Raw genomic sequence first — 17,735 nt, forward strand, 5'->3', positions numbered from 1 at the left:
TTATTAATGGTTACTGAAACCATTCCTTGGATTTTGTTAAAAGGGCCTTTATTCCTTCACCATGGTGGGAGGAGTTCCATTGTTTGAGACAGAGCTTTGGAAGTAAAATTGCCTTAAAACAACAGCTTGAGCTTCTGGTTATTTATGGAATCCTGAAAAATATTGATTGGGATGCACCATTATAATCAATTACTTACCATCTGTTCTCAGCACTGTATGCATGGCACTGATCTTCCAGCAGGAGATAAACCGGATTCCTTTCTCAGCTCCTGCTCCCAAAAGTTTCTTTTTAAAAAACTTTATATAGGAAGTATAGAAGTGTGAAAATTATTTTAGCTTCATAATCCCTGAGCAAAATGCTGTGAGGCATATTTATCAGAAGAAAAATCCATAAACATTAGGTAGTGTTTATCTTTTTCTTGATGTAGTGATTGTATGAATTTGATGTGGTTGGAACTGATGAAAAATACTGATAGCCATACTAATGATATGAATTACACCTTTATGTGATCACAGCTTCTGGTTCATTGTTCCTTTGAAACTTGGTTGGCTGTATTTAGAATGTGTATATATAGTCCTGAATCTTTATCCCTTGAAATGGTGTTTGTAATTATTTTTCTCTTTTTAATTTTTGTAGCTAGAAGATGAAGCTCTCAAGTACATAGGTGCACACTGTCCTGAACTGGTGACTTTGAACTTGCAGACTTGCTTAGTAAGCAGCACTTCCCACAATTCTTTTGTATTCAGTAATTCATTTCAGTAATATTTTGTAAGAGCTTCAGTTATCGAGATTAGTGGTTTTTCCCCCTCAGCCCTGGCGACACAGTAAACACACAGATGATTCTTTGCGTGCTTAATGATACTCACTCCTGAGGGTTTTGACATAGGTAATAAAGATACCTCATGCAGAATTCCAAATAAGCGGGCAGCCCGAGTGGCTCAGCGGTTTAGCGCCGCCTTCAGCCCAGGGCCTGATCCTGGAGACCTGGGATCAAGTCCCACATTGGGCTTCCTGCATGGAGCCTGCTTCTCCCTCTGCCTGTGTCTCTGCCTCTTTCTCTCTCTCTCTGTGTCTCTCATGAATAGATAAATAAAATCTTAAAAAAAAAAAAAAGAATTCCAAATAAGCAAACTATAACTCCACTCCTTTTCTTTTCTACTTTTAGAAGTGAATTATTCACAGACTTTAGTACTTAGAATATTTTTGGTAAATTAATTGCAGTCATGCCAATAAGATCTCAGTCATAACTATTGGGAACCACTGATCTAAACAGATGACAAGCAAAATGTACTCTCTAAATTATTTCCAAGTAGTATTTGTAGTTCACATTTGGCTTGTTTAGACTGTCAACTTTTGGTGGTCTATCTCCAAAGCCCTGCATTTTGCACATAGAATTTGCTGAAACTATTCAGGGTCCTAGAACATTGACAACAAATACACTTTTAGCTTTTCTCTCTTGTCTTAAGAATTACAAATATCTGTTGCCTTGGAATGAGAGCCTCTCATAGCAATGAAAAAAATTGATGAGGGTTTTCCTTGTTTTTGCTAAAACTTCTGCTCATTATACCCTCCCCTTCTTGTATGATCACCTGAAACTTAAGAGCATAGCGCTTGTTTAAAGGTGACACATAAAAGGCCACGTTTTGTGCAATTGAAGCAACCTCCCCATCTAGCCCTTAAGGGATGGTGCTGATAAATGATCTGCTTGGGAGGCCTCCTGAAGACTGAGTTTAAAGGAATGACATTCCTTTTAATTCTCATCACTGCTTACTTCTAATTCTGATTGCCATCATTGCTCTCAGAATTTGCCTAATTTCATTTATGAAACTGAAATATTTGGCCTGACAGGAAGAGCTTACACAACTGTTATAAACATGAAACCATCATCTTACAGTGATAGGAAAAAAATTGTTCTCAGGCATCTTTGGATTTTACACACACACACACACACACACACACACACACACACAGATAGACTCTGTATATATTTGTGTGGCTATATGTTAAATACACATTTGCACAACTATATAAATACATACATACCATACCTAACCTTTTCTGTTTTAGTTTCATTTCCTTGATCCTTCCAGCAGACAGAAATCACAGCCAGTAATCATAAAGAACCAGTTCTATCATGTATTTTACTCTTTCCCTTCACCCAGATCTTAGGACATAAGGACATATGTCATTCCTTCTGTAGAATGTGATGGACATAAGTCATTCCTTCTGTAGAATGTGATGCAATGATTCTTATTCCTAAGACTTCACGTTTCTGCCCAAAACTGTTGACATGACCGAAGTACATTCTTGGTCATTCTCTTTTTCTTGTCTAATTTGAAAACATAAAAGTTTGGTAAGTTTTATTTTAAAATCTGAAGAATTGGGATCCCTGGGTGGCGCAGCGGTTTGGCGCCTGCCTTTGGCCCAGGGCGCGATCCTGGAGACCCGGGATCGAATCCCACGTCGGGCTCCCGGTGCATGGAGCCTGCTTCTCCCTCTGCCTGTGTCTCTGCCTCTCTCTCTCTCTCTCTCTGTGTGACTATCATAAATAAATAAAAATTAAAAAAAAAATCTGAAGAATTGTTACATAGGACTTTCTTCTTCAGTAATCCCTTATAGACTTGAAAACATTAAGAGGCAAAGAGCAACACAGCCCTACAATATTTTCCCAATATTATGTGACACAAATTCTCATTGACCTGATAAATATGCATGTTTATTGATTGCTGCCTCCCCTTTTACATTTCAATTATCCTCATTTAGTAATAACTGCACATCATACTTGCATGGCACTTTTTTAGTTACTTCCACATGTGTTGATCCTTGTTAATTTATCCTCATGGATAAATCTTGTATCTGCCTTAGCATCCTTTTTTTAAATCTGTATCTTGCTTCAGTTATACAATATTGAGAATATACTGATTTAAGCAGTGAATATTTAAAGCTTGATTTTTTTTTTCCCAGTTGTCCTGGCAACCTAAGGACACTCATTAAGCAGAGATGACAAGTGAGCTTTATTCTGAGGCTTACACAAAATTTGTGAATCTAGCAGGACAAATTGAAGTACTAATCATATCCAACATGTTAAGGTGTTTATAAGTGGCATCTTTTTTTTTTTTAGGATAACATATTAGTGTCACCTTTTTTTTAGAATATAAAAGTATATTTGAGTTGGATACAGATGTTTATCTCCATAAATTAGGGTGTTCTTTATTATACAACTAAGATAAATAAATGGAAAAAATGAAATGATCTGTGGTTGATATAAAGTTGCAACTGTCATCCACAGTTGTTTTATTTTTTCAGTAAGTTAATATCAGTGTCAATTTTGGACTTACAAATATGTTTGTACTGCTGTTTTTATCTATTTTCTAGGTTTTAAAGTAATTTAATTGAATCTACCCTATGATGTACCTCATGCTGTTCCCAGTCTCATTAGGTTAAAAGAATCTCATTAGTGCTTCTTCCGTTTACACCAAAAATGAGCACAGGGGTGGGTGCGTGGTGGTCTCAGTCTCGTGTGACTCCTGATCTCAGGGTCGTGAGTTCAAGACCCATGTTGGGCATGGAGTCTACTTAAAAAAAGAAGGGAAAAAAAATGAGCAGATTCTCTCACAAAGTAAATCAAAAGGAACTGAAAATGAGGAACAAAGTGTGCTCATTTTCTTTTAGGTCTGCTACTTGATTAATATTAGATCTGTGTTGTGTTTTTTTTTTTTTTTTTTTCTTTTTGGTGCTTATTTTCAGAGATAACATTTTTTTTCCTTATTTTTCTTCTGCTAAGTTACTAATATCTATGGGGGGTTTTTTGCTCTTATTTTTTAGCAAATCACAGATGAAGGTCTCATTACTATATGCAGAGGGTGCCATAAGTTACAGTCCCTCTGTGCCTCCGGCTGCTCCAACATCACAGATGCCATCCTGAATGCTCTAGGTCAGAACTGTCCACGGCTTAGGTAAACATTTCTTGTTTAGCTCAAAAAATCTGGGGAAAGGAACAAAGGCATTCTTCACCCAAATTTATCTCTTGGAACTTTGATATTTTTAAGGTAGACACTACAAGGCTGCTGCCCTTTTAGATGCTCACCTGCTTGCTTTGTACCTCATTTAATTACATGTAATTGGCTTAAACCAAGGGGTGATAGCCCCCATTTCCTATTTCTTGCTATCCATAGTAGAATAAAATTAACATTTTATTTCATTACTTGAGAAATGAAATAAAGGCATTTTATTTTCTCTTCTTAATACTTTCATATAATTCCTTTCTGGAGAAAGTTCTTAAGGGCCTACCCTGTGGTTATTTGTTGTGGTAATGATGCCAGATACATAGTTAAGTATTTAAAAAGAAAAAACAGCCCTGCAAGAAAACTTCCTTTGTGCTTATAGTCTTTTAGAGCAAGCCTTATTTCTCTATGTTTCCTCCTCTTTGTCTAAATATAGGATTGGCTGAATATTTACCAAGAATGCCATGTTAGCATGCATATGGTTTCAAGCCCATATTGGTTTTATAAAAGCACACAACATGCTGTTTTGTAATAAATAGGCATGATCCCCATATACCTTTTTTGTTTTTATAACAGAACCTTTATTGTACTTAACATGTTAGATATGTTAACCATTGTTTTAAGTGATTTGCAAATATTAATTCATTCAGTCCTCAAAATAGCATGTAAGCACTGTTACTATCTCCATTACAGATGAGAAAACTAAAGCACAGAGCAGTCAGGTAACCTGTTCAAGGTCTCACAGCTAGTGAGTTCAGGAGCAAGGATTCAAATCCAGGCAGTCCGGCTCCAGAACCCAGGAAACCACATATAATAATCATTGTAGGGATCCCTGGGTGGCGCAGCGGTTTGGCGCCTGCCTTTGGCCCAGGGCGCGATCCTGGAGACCCGGGATCGAGTCCCACGTCGGGCTCCCGGTGCATGGAGCCTGCTTCTCCCTCTGCCTGTGTCTCTGCCTCTCTCTCTCTCTCTGTGACTATCATGAATAAATAAATAAAATCTTAAAAAAAAAAAAAAAAAAAAAAAAAAAATAATCATTGTAAACCCATATAACTTTATTAAAGCTTTTGATTATCACCTGGCTAGGGGCCTAACCATAATTATTAAAAGAAAATTTAATTTGCCTAGATTATCAAAACTCCTTGATTGATCATAGACTTGGTCAAAATTAATAATATCAGAGGCTGGGAGCTGAGGAGGTAGCCAGACTCCTCACTAAGAATATTACACATTACCTTTTTCTCTTTTAAAGAGAGGAGTGTTCAGCTCCTTACTCCTTCGTGGTTTATTTTATTGGTCGAACACAATGATTCTCAAACATAATCAAAAGTTAGGTTTCAGTCAGATCACACTTTCCCATTAAATATCCGTTTCTAATTGATTGTTAGTTAATAATGATTTCTTTTACTGTAGCTTTGTTTCATCTCACGTAGTAAGCAATTTGTAAGCAAACATAAAAATGTTCTTTGGTACTATCATGCAGACGCCACCAAACTTTTCACAGAAAAGAGCTACTTTTGATCCTGGTCCTGTGGTTGGGCTTTCGGTTGATGTTCAGCAGTCCCTGAGGAGGAGAGAGGCTGCCAGCTCAGCCTGCTCTGCCCTGGGCCTCCCTGAGAGCCTGTGGGCAGAGGCAGGAAGCTTAAGGGCATTTTTTCATAAGTATGGAATTTCATACTTGGGACAGGACTGTAATTAACAGTCCCGTCATACATTTTTAAAAGCTATTTAAATCTGAGTGAACTTACATGTAAAATAGGGAAAGAGAATAATTTACTTGAGCAACAGATTAATTGAAACAGAGTATTTATCTCCATTTCCTTTGGTTTCTAGGAGCAGGCTGCCCTCTGGGGGTTAGCAGTATGCCATCAAGAAGGCTTTTAAGTGCGTTTTTCATGCATTTTGGCATTAAATACAAGCTTCTATTATATTCTTCTGATTGCATCACCCTGAAATGTGTTATTTACAGGACCACTTTATGATGACTCCATGAAAATGAATGGCAAGATCTGTATACACTTGGCTGTTAATGTCACTATATCATGCAGTGCTTAGGGAACAGGAGGTTGTTTTCTTAATTTCTTGTTGTTTTAATAAACCCAGTTTTCAGGGAACACAGGATTGACTTTCACTTTTGTGTTGTGTTTTTTTAACAGAATATTAGAAGTGGCAAGGTGTTCTCAGTTAACAGATGTAGGCTTTACCACTCTGGCCAGGGTAAGTATTTTCTCCTGGTCCTGTAGGTTTGGTGTGGGATTTTTTTTTTTTTTTTTCCCCCAGAACAGTGAGCAATGAGGGAAAATTGGAATGACAGTAGAATTGAGGGTGTGGGATATGAGGGAACTTCTCTGGTAGGTGTGCCTGAGCATTGTTGTGCTGCAGCTATAAGCCTGTATAACACAAACTACTCTGGAAACATAGCCATGCTTTGGAGAACATGATGCTCCTTCATGAGACTTGATTTGCCACATTTTCATTAAATGGTAAATTACACAGGGCCTTCCTAATGCTTCATGAAAAAAATCTTTCTTGGTTATTTGGTATGCGACTGGTGGGTGAGAGTAACGTTGAAAGAAACATAGAAGCCTGAGTTTAAATGGAGATTGTTTGAGGCATCTGGGTGGCTCAGTTGGTTGTGTCTGCCTTCCACTCAGGTCATGGGATCGAGCCCTGCATCGGGCTCCCTGCTCAGGGGGAAGCCTGCTTTTCCCTCTCCCGCTCCCCCTGCTTATGTTCTCTCTCTCTCTCTCTCTATCAAATAAATGAAAACTTTAGAAAGTGAATAAAAAATAAAATTATGCTGTCTTTAAGCAGTATAATGGAATATAAGAAGGAACATTTGCTTTCATGCAGATTGGTGGAATACTAATGGGTGAGGGGCAGCATGTGGCATAACTAAATGAGGACACAAAGCTTACCTTCCATTCTTCCAAAGAAATAGTTTTCATTAAATTATTTACGGTTGGAAGGATCTGTATTAGCTTGGTATTAATGTTCAGAAAATTTATTCCCTTGGACTTGTAAGAGATTAGATAGATATTTCAAATGTAGAATAACTGAGAAATTTCCACTGTGATCAAGGCCTTTTAAAATGTGTTAATGGGGGACACCTGGGTAGCTTAGCAGTTGAGCATCTGCCTTCAGGTCAGGGTGTGATCCTGGGTCCGGAGATCAAGTCCTACATCGGGCTCCTTCTAAGGACCCTGCTTCTCCCGCGGCCTATGTCTCTGCCCCTCTCTATTTGTCTCTCATGAATAAAATAAATCAGATCTTTTAAAAATAATATAATAATAAATAAATAAAATGTGTTAATGGACTAAGGCAGAAAGTGACACCAACTCTGAAACGTAAGATTTTTGCATTCATTCATGGGAGACATGAATGGGAGACCCCAGGATCACGCCCCGAGCCAAAGGCAAACAATCAACTGCTGAGCCACCCAGGCATCCCTTTTCCCGTGTTTTAAGTGTTGGTGCTGTAATGTTTCGTTTTATATTCTGTAGAATTGCCATGAGCTTGAAAAGATGGACCTGGAAGAGTGTGTTCAGGTAAGAGTGTGGATTTTTACTCAGAAATACTATATGATAGGGCACCTGGGTGGCTCAGTTGGTTAGGCATTGGACTCTTGGATTTGGCTCAGAGTCATGATATCAAGTCCTGCTTGGTCTCCGTGCTCAGCAGGGAGTCTACTTGAGATTCTCTCTCTCCCCCTTTGCCCCACCCCCACCCCACTTGCACTCTCTCTTTCTCTCTCTCAAATAAATAAATCTTAAAAAAAAAAAAGGTGAGAGAGAGATACATACAGTATGGTAGAAACTTACAGAAAAGAAAAAACTTATATAATACAGGTACATGAAAACATTCAGTTCCCTACCCTAATGTAGTGTCTGGCAGCACTGCTGACTCCATTTATTGAGGTGTCCTCCAGGCTTCCTAGGCAGAAGTACTCATGGTATATGTGGTAAGGAAGTAGGAAAATACATGCCATCGGTAAGGTTACCAGTGGAAAGAAAGCAAGCCCAAGCATTCAGACCATAAAGAAATTAAAATGTTTCCTTAGACCTATAGGGTTATAATACTAAGAAATAATTAAAGCCCCATCACATTGATAATATGGCACTGCCCTTTTTTAAAAAATGATAAAAATAAAGATATTTCTAGTGACTATAGAAGTTAATTTTTTCTAAATTACTTATTATCCAGACACCACTTAGCAACTGTTCTTACTAAATTAAAACTTACTGGGACGCCTGAATGGCTCAGCAGTTGAGTGTCTGCCTTTGGCTCGAGGTATGATCCCGGGGTTACGGGATCGAGTCCCACATCAGGCTCCCTGCATGGAGCCTGCTTCTCCCTTTGCCTATGTCTTTGCCTATCTCTTTCAGTGTCTCTCATGAATAAATAAATAAAATCTTTTAAAAATAAAAATAAAATAAGTTAAAACTTACTGACATCCATCTATCTCTTGCACATGCCTGAGTGTCCTTTGTGTCCTCTCTGGTGTTACTCCTGAGTGATATGCATGTGCCTTGCATCTTCCACCATTTCTTAGCCCCTGTGAAGCTATGTACATTATAATCATCATCATCATTTCAGAGTAAGAGAAGCATTTGTAAAGAAGCACTGATTTACTTTCCAGCCTAAGATAACTATAAAAGACTGTTCTTCCTTCAAGAGTTCCTCCTTCTAAAAAAAAAAAAAGAAAAAAAGAGTTCCTCCTTCTATGAACTATGTTCATAGTTGACTCAGATTCCAGCAGCCCCTTTTCTGCCACCTTCAGGAAAATACCTGACTCCCAGGTTATCAAATCAGAGTTGTGACATGGCTTATAAAATATAGGATAAATATATATTCTTAAAAATTTGAGGATATTCCCACATTAATTTTTTTTATGGAGCAGTGTCTTCTTATTCTTTTCTGTGGTGGTTCTAAGGCGGTAAAACAAAGTCCAGTGGGTAGAAGTTACAAGGAGACAGATTTTCATTCATTTCAAAAACAAAGGATTTTTCAACAGACTTGTTCAAAGATGAAGACTACAGATGACTAGATATGTTCAAACCTGCCTGGATAGGTTCTCAAAGAACAGGTTCAAGTAGCAAATAGGATTTCAATCTTAAGATTCTGTTATTTTGTGATTAATATCAGGATACCAGTTTAGAATACAGTGTATTCAAGAATGAGGTACAGCCCTGAAGCTTTTTTGGAATTATACCTATAATAAACTTATGTGTTTCTTTCAGATAACAGATAGCACATTAATCCAACTTTCTATACACTGTCCTCGACTTCAAGTATTGGTAAGTTTGACTTTTTAAAAGTTTTATGTGTTCATTGGATTTAGTCAAAACCTAGCTCTTATTTTCTTCTTGGTGTCTGGCTACCATTTTGGGGAAAACATATTTCTACAAGTTGCCAACTTATAGAGGACCAAGGATTATGTACTTGGAGATTGAAAAGTGACATGGAGAATATGAGTTCTCTCCCACATGAATTACACTTAACCCTGAAGGATGTTAAACTTCAGAGATCCAGGGGCACCTGGGTGGCTCAGTCGGGTAGGCATCTGCCTTCAGCTCGGGTCATGATCCCAGGGTCCTGGGATCGAGCCCGGAGTTGGGTTCCCTGCTCAGTGGAGAGTCTGCTGCTTCCTCTCCCGCTCCCCCTGCTTATGCATTCCCTCTCTCCTGTCGAATAAATAAATAAAAATTTAAATAAATTTCAAAGATCCAGGAGACAAGGTGGCCCAAAATACAGTTTGCTTCAGCCTGACATTAAATGGTACTGTAAAACAGAATTAGTCATGGCTTTACTGGGGGTGTTCTCTGTTACTGTTTCCAGTAACACACTGTGGGAAAACATTCTGCTTAACTATTTTGTGTCCAGGCTCATTTTTTGTGTGTATTTGATGACATATTACTACCCAGAATTGGGACAAGGGGTTCTGAGTTTCACGTGGAGGAACCAGGGTATTAAGGAAAATTGATAAAGAGGTTTATGTGAAGAGATGACCACACTTAACAGGTGTAGGAATCATCTTCAGTTAGTTAACTATTTTGGCATTTCTCTGTATCAGGTATTCAGTGTTTAGTCCAAATTCCAGAAAATTGTGTTCAAGAAAAGCTTGAACCCCTCTTGTCCCTGTAGAAAAGTGTTAATTTGTATGTGGGGGTGGATATCGTATCTTGTTCAGGAACTGTTTTCAGTCATTGCATGAATTCACACAGTATGTTTAGAATCACACACAGATGGGGCAGCCCCGGTGGTGCAGCGGTTTGGCGCCTGCTGCAGCCTGGGGTGTGATCCTGGAGACCCGGGATCGAGTCCCACATCGGGCTCCCTGCATGGAGCCTGCTTCTCCCTCTGCCTATGTCTCTGCCTCTCTCTCTTTGTCTATGAATAAATAAATAAAATCTTTAAAAAAAAAAAAAAGAATCATACACAGAGGGACATCTGGGTGGCTCAGTGGTTGAATGTCCCAACTCGATTTCGACTCAAGCCATGATCTCAAAGTTGTAGGATCGAGCCCTGCATCAGGCTCCACACCAGGCATGGAGCCTACTTAAGATTCTGTTTCTCCCTCTCCCTCTGCCCCTTCTCCCCCACAAAAAAAGAATCACACACAAAAATGTCAGTATTGATTGTCAAAAGCAGAAACCCAGCAACTCTAGTTTGCTTTCTTCATTTCACCATATAGATCTTGTGATGGCTTCGTATACATCACAGTCCAACCCAGAAGGTTTCCTTTCTGGCTGTACACAGGCCAGTGGCTAGAAGAATGACACGAGATGTTTCAGTGTCCTTCCTTGCTCTATTTGGCTGCAGAGTCTGTCTCACTGTGAGCTGATCACAGACGATGGAATTCGTCACCTGGGGAATGGGGCCTGCGCCCATGACCAGCTGGAGGTGATTGAACTGGACAACTGCCCGCTAATCACAGATGCTTCCCTGGAGCACTTGAAGAGTTGTCACAGCCTTGAGCGGATAGAACTCTATGACTGCCAGCAAATCACACGGGCTGGGATCAAGAGACTCAGGGTAAAGATGGCTGCACACTCTCCAGCTCTGTGCTCTCGGCACCTTTCCTTCTTTATTTTTTCCTGTCCTCCATTTCCTTTTGTTTGTGTTTGCCTTTGTTTTAGATTTAGATTTCTGTGATTTTTATATTTACTTGGACATTTAGCAAAGAGGAAAAAAAAATAGAGAGCAAACCTAAGGGTAGATAGTTTTTACCTGTTGTTCCAGATGGAAATTTAGTGTGAAAATATTCACTGAGGGGAAGAAAGTAGGTCTCCTCCCAGCAGAGTCTCTCCTGTAATGTCCAGGGCTTAATAACATACCCAGAGTCAAAAACACATGCCAGATTCAGGAAAGAAAGGAATAACATAAAGAAAATATATATTGAGTTAAATGGGATTTAAGAATTTAATTTGAAAAAAAAAATTTAATTTGTATTTCCTTTCACATCAAACCCTTTTGCTGGGCTTCTTATTTTTTTAAGACAACAAGTATTAAAGTATTAAGTAGGTTTTTTGGGGTTTTTTTACCTTTTCTTTTAGCCCCCATCCTCCATACTAAAGAGACCCATGGATAGTCAAACGGAAGGCAGGTTGCCAGCAAGGAGGTTATAAAAGGATGGATGAATCTCTATGTTAGGTTATTCACTTCAACAGAACAGATTTATTGGAACATCTGCTTCATACCTGCTGTGGGAAAGGCACTGTGCTTAGTGAGGCCCTTACAACCAGTGTCTACAAACATTCATGTTGGCCATATGGCATCTGACTCATAAAGGAGCACCAAATCTCATCTTGAGTTCCAGTTGACCTTTGTTCTTCCTCTTCCTTCTGACCTAGAAGACTGAGAGCATAACTGCAGTGGGGAGGCCTTGCAGCCATATTCCCTTTACACTGAAAGAGGAGAACCACAGGCCAACCAAAGCCTCTTCCGTGGACTCCTTACAGTAGGGTTCCTAGACTTGCCTGGTTGTACAGAATCTCTTCCATCTTTGAGTCCTCAAGACTTTTTATCTGTTCTTCAAATAATCACTTAGTACTTTTCCATTTTAATTTAGCCATTTATGTCTGGACTATTAAGTTCCATAAGAGTGGGATCTCCATGTTGACCATCTTTATACCCCCTAGATAACCAGCACAGTGCCTTGAGTATTGTAGGAATTCAGAAGCTATTTATGTAGTAAAAACTAGCAGTGTGTTGTTAAAAGAAGATAATGAGGTTTTTAAGGAAATATCAGAAGAAACATTGTCCACAATGACTTGGAAAAAATTATTTTAAGCTTGAATAATTTCCTTCAACTTTGGGAATCCAATTAGCAATCCCTTTGGGAGAGGTTAAGAGATTAGTTTGAAGTTTTTCCCCAGTTTTATTATTAAAAAGCAGGTACCAAAGTTATGTGAGCTACTTAGTCATTTAGAATAACCTGAAATGCTACAAAGCAGAACCCAGGCCTCTCAACATCCTGACTGGTACTCAGCCTCTGCCTCGCTCTCATGTTCACTCAGCCCCTGTGGTTTGTTGGGGTTTTTGTTTTGTTTTGTTTTGTTTTTTTCTGAAAAGCAACATTGCTCTTTCTGTTTAAGCCCTCTCTCTCAGTAATGTTTCTGTCTTGTTTCAGACCCATTTGCCCAATATTAAAGTCCACGCCTACTTCGCACCTGTCACTCCACCCCCATCAGTAGGGGGCAGCAGACAGCGATTCTGCAGATGCTGCATCATCCTATGACAATGGAGGTGGTCAACCTTGGTGAACTGAGTATTTAATGACACTTCTAGAGTTACAATGGAGTCTCCAGTGGAAGCAACCCCAGTGTTCTGGGCAAGGGTTATCAAGTGAGGGCAGCGTCCAGATCCCCAGAGCCACACATAACATGCATACCCACCCTCACCTCCACCCATTCAAGTTCTGTGACCAGGGGACTGAAGCCCATGCTGGCTTTATCACGTGGTTTGGTAAAACTTAACCATTCCCAGTGGACATGCCAAGAAGAAAATAGTAGGCAAGGTGGAGGGAAGGGGGCATTCCAGCAAACCCAGCGTTACTGCTCCTGCAGTTTCTTCATTTTGTGAAGGGGGTTTCTCTGGTGGTTTTGGAACAGCAGCTGCAGTCCTCCAGGGTCAAGGAAAGCATAGGAAAACAATATCTGTTGTATCCAGGGACCAGAAAGAAAATTTCTTTGCATCCTCTAAATGGTAGCTGTCCATCAGGAGATGACTACAGAGCTTCTGTGCTTCTTTGTCCCTAAGCCAACATGCTGAGCATGCTCACCAAGAAGGCTCATCCATTCCTCCTCCTATGTTCTCAGTATTTGGCCCAGAGGTTTCCCAAGTGGTTGCCCCGAAATCGCTGTGGTCCAAATGTGATGACTTACTCAAATTGTCACTGTCTGTAGCACACTTTGCACACCTGTCTTCCATTCTTTGTTGCTCCCTCCTGCATTCTGGCTCCATCTGTTCACCTGTTCATTGTCTGCTTACTCACACTCAGTTGTTACTCTTTTGCCGTTGTTGTGTTTACAGTGTGCATTTGGGATGATTAGTTGGGGTTACCAAACATTTTTAAAAGAGACATTATCAATAAATATTTTTTTAATTCTAAATTTTATCATTAGGGGACCCTGCCTGAATCTTTGCCAGTCTGAAGGGAAACCATAATAAAAACAAGAAATGTTATAAGAAGAAATTGAGCTAAAACTATTTTGATGAAAACAAACGTTGCTTTTTGGTTTCTGTTCTACTTTGTGATATATAATAATACGCATGATAGGCCCAGTATTCTCCCTACACATTTTTCCTTCCATCAGACACCACTAACTTAATAAGGGAAGAGAAATGTGTTACTAGTAAACAGTGGAATGGTGAATCCCAAAACTGAGCTGAAAGCCCCCCAACCCAAGTTCAGACAGGTCGTATGTTCACTGGAATCTGAGTGTGAGCAGTAGCATCCCTGATTTGTGTCTGTAAGGTGGTTTTGCTATAGCAGGAACGCTACTACAGTTGCTATGCAGTCTAGCTGGTCAGTTTCTCTTTTTTCCCCCCTGTTCCAGCCTACCAGGGATAGAAGAATGACCCTAGAACAGCTGGTCAACCGTATGTCGGTGTTGATGGTCTATCTCGAATGTTGGCACCATGAAGGACCAGAACCATTTCAAAACCTGTCAACCTTCTCTCTCTTGTGCTCCAGACTTCCCATGAATGAAATGCAGGGATAACCAGGTGAACACTTTGGGGCCGGAGAAAGAAAACATTGAAAAGGAGAAGGGTGTTCAGTGTCTCTGCTGAGCATGGTCAGCAGAGCTGAAGGCAGGTATTCAGTGACCATGACTCAGAGTCAAAGAAGAGGCTTCCTTATCTTATGCCCAAAAAAAGTCATAAAGGATGAGGGAAATAAAATGAGTTTCTGAAGTACAAGAAGTAGATTTAAATCTAAACCCCAAAGTTAGAAACTTTGTGTGATATTTAAGAGGACAACTTTCTTCTTTTGGAGGAGGGGGGTATTTCAGGACATTATTGTGCAGTCCCTCATGATCTTCTACATGATCCAGGCTGTTAAAAGGCTTGTTATAACACTGAAGGTGCTGGCTCTACCAGCATATGTAGGAATAAAGTATGACTTCTTTCTCCACAAGCAATTTGATGAAAGAGTGCTAGAAATCTGTACTATCCGGCATTATTTCGCATGTTAAATTTATTTTAAATCCAAATCCAATTTTATTATTCCCTTGTAAAAGCTCAAATTACTTTTATTTTTCCTTCCCCCTTCTCCTTACCCTCTTTCTAAATTATCACATGAGGAATATACTTAAAAGAATTTTTTGAGCATAGTTGACATAGGAATATACTTTTTTAAAATATTTTATTTATTTGTTCATGAGAGACACACAGAGAGAGAGGAGGCAGAGACATAGGCAGAGGCCAGGCTCCATGCAGGGAGCCCGACGTGGGACTTGATCCCGGGTCTCCAGGATCAGGCCCTGGGCCGAAGGCACCGCTAAACTGCTGAGCCCCCCAGGCTGCCCTAGGAATATACTTTTTAAAGTGAGATTCATTCTCCTGATTATACTCTACCTATACAAAGATACATGCATACACACACTTCCAGATGTGGTTAATAATATTCAGATCCCCAGGTCACTCATTCAAACAAAACTAAGAAGAGAAATATTTAGGAGCCATCTGTTCTAACATACTAAGTTTTTTTTTTTAGTATTGCCTGAACAAATTAACCATAAAACTCTGATTGATTAGCGAGTATGGATTTAAATTGCCCACAGTTGAGGCTAGTAAGGCACTTCTTTACTTAAAAAGTACATAAATGTAAAAGACCCTATTCACGAGGACATGAACATCTTGGAAATGCCATTTCTCAACTCAAAGAGCATACCCACTCCTGTCTGGGTCAAGAACAGAGTCCAGTGAGAGAGAAAAGGAGCGTGTGGCACTGGCTTGTATGTGGTCAGGCCTTGTTCTTTTTGCAAGAAAATTTCAGGCCCATCAAGCATGGAAGGAAATACGTTTTTATGCCAGTCTGCAATCTACGCCAGCTGATGAAATGTACCAGGACCTTAAGAACCCAGAACATGGTAAGTTTTGGTTAGGTGGAAAGGGCTCTGCCATCTGAACATAATGCTTCCTCTCTTAATATCAAGGACACTTTTGAAAATTCAGTAAGGCTTCAGAGGTTTAGGAAAAACTCCTTGGTCCATTCATCTGACTCCAGAGTCCCAGGACTCTGCCTTCTATGATGAATACAGGGTGAATGAAGAGATTTGAGGGAAGTCAAAAGATACCCTCAGAGCTATTGCATAGACCCGCAGGTAGCCCGGAGGGGTTATTGCTGTGTCTGTGGAGGACATTATTAAACATCCAGATTACCTCTTTCTAAGCAGCCTTTCCCTCTACATTTTACAGCATCATTTGCTACGTGAGTATCTTTTCTGGCCTCTACATTGGCTCCATCAAGGTGATTCCAGCTTTTTTTTTTTTTTTTTTTTTTTTTTGCACTAACTTCTCCCATTTTCTTCCTATATTCATCCTTGCTTTCTATTTAAAGCCTCCATCTCACTCCCAGTGGTGCTACTGATTTATTCTTTGGGTCCTTTCCTAATCTAAGCAAAGTCTGTGGGCAACCTTGAATATAGTAACTATAGTATGGCTTGGGCCATTTTTCAGTGAGTGGTCTTGAATGTTTGCTTACCAAATTTGAAATCAAGCTGTTGGGTATGAAGAATAAGGGGATTTGGCTTCATCCTTTTTTTTTTCCCCCAATATTTGGAATATGAAAGCACATTGTGCTCTATGTAAAAAAAAAAAAAAAAAAAAAAAAAATTCCTCCTATTCTCCTCTTTAGTGGATGTAAGAGTATTTCTTAAATTTTTTTTTTTATTTTCCACATCAGGTTGACATAGCAGACCTATAAGTCAGAAACTTTACGTATTCTTTATAGCACATATTTTAGAGGGACACTTGGCATATATTTTCATGATGCTTTATTTTGGGCTTTACAGGCCTTTTGAACTGTTCAATACAGCTCTAATGCTACAGCAGTCGGGTTCCTTTATTTCTCCTTATTGCCTTTTAAAATGCTTTGTTACCTTTTTGATAGCCCATTCATGCCATGGGGGGTTAAACAAAATGTGCGGTGGAACTTATCCTGGTCTGAAGTTGTAGGGAAGTATGAGTGTGGCACCAGAAGGAAGAGAGTATTGTCTGCCTACTTGTGTGGGCAGTATATCTTTAGGTGACTGTGGTTTTGAAGAAGAGGAACACTTGTGGATCATGGTTGACCCTTGACCATTTAATGTTTATTGGGCTGAAAGTCACAGGCTGCTTGTGACAGGTGGTACCAATGCGAGAGGAAGGGTTTAAAGGAAATGGGCCCATCCTGCCTTCCCCTCTTTGAGTGCATGGTTTAAGATTAACCATCTCCATTGTGCATCCTGGCTGAAGGACTCTTCAGTGGTATGCTTCGAGCTTCCAATACCCTTTTTTTTTTTTTTTTTTTTTTTGAAGATTGCCTTCCTATCTGCCCACCAGTTCTAGGATCTTTAACCGCCTCATGCCCAGGCAGTGTGAATTAGCCGAGTCTTGTTTGATAGGAGGAAGATGTTTGATTGGAAGTCTTGAAGCAAACCCTCCCTTAGACCAAAGACCCCTAAAGCAGCAGGAGGGTGAGGGGAAATATGGAGTCTAAACCCCTCGTCACCTATCTATCATAAATTTTAATTGTAATATTGGAAGATACAGGAAACTATATAAGACCATGCTGGTAGGATATAATGAACCCAGGTAATTTGGGAATAACATTTGGCTGTATTTGATATATCCAGGTGCCCTAACTTAACAGCTTGGTTCTCCAGCAAAGAACATGCTTCTCTAAACTGGCCGTCTCACTTGAGACAAACTCTGCCTGCCAGAAACTACCATTTGAGGCAAGTGAGTTTTCTGCATGAAGAGCTTCTGCAGCTCCCCTTCACGAGGCAAGTCTACCTGTTTGTCCATTTTTATTAGGAACATCAGATCTGCATCTCTGAAGGCTTTGACCCTTAAGATGGTCAGTAAGAACCTCTCAGCTGAGTCTGAGTGAATCTTTGGAGCCCAACAGAGTTACACTTAATTTTCCGCAAGAGAAAAATGTGTTGGATAAGCTCACATGTGAGGTATTAAGAGAAATTCCATATTGTGCTGCTTCTGACTCTGCCTCATGGGTTGAGTAA

General features: G+C 39.7%; 1 protein-coding gene across 5 annotated transcripts in view; it reads left to right on the plus strand.

Moving 5' to 3' along the window:
* Positions 1–16,562, plus strand: part of FBXL20 (F-box and leucine rich repeat protein 20) — a 104,461-nt gene extending 87,899 nt beyond the window's left edge. For all 5 annotated transcript variants that reach the window (XM_038547437.1, XM_038547440.1, XM_038547439.1 and 2 more), the window contains 7 exons: positions 638–712; positions 3,827–3,957; positions 6,162–6,222; positions 7,509–7,553; positions 9,246–9,302; positions 10,828–11,040; positions 12,638–16,562. In XM_038547437.1, coding sequence (XP_038403365.1) covers positions 638–712; positions 3,827–3,957; positions 6,162–6,222; positions 7,509–7,553; positions 9,246–9,302; positions 10,828–11,040; positions 12,638–12,745 — 690 coding nt within the window. In that variant the 3' untranslated portion in view covers positions 12,746–16,562. The remainder of the gene's footprint in view (positions 1–637; positions 713–3,826; positions 3,958–6,161; positions 6,223–7,508; positions 7,554–9,245; positions 9,303–10,827; positions 11,041–12,637) is intronic.
* Positions 16,563–17,735: the final 1,173 nt, after the last annotated feature.

The sequence above is a fragment of the Canis lupus genome, chromosome 9 (assembly GCF_011100685.1).
Source record: "Canis lupus familiaris isolate Mischka breed German Shepherd chromosome 9, alternate assembly UU_Cfam_GSD_1.0, whole genome shotgun sequence".
NCBI classification, from domain to species: domain Eukaryota; kingdom Metazoa; phylum Chordata; class Mammalia; order Carnivora; family Canidae; genus Canis; species Canis lupus.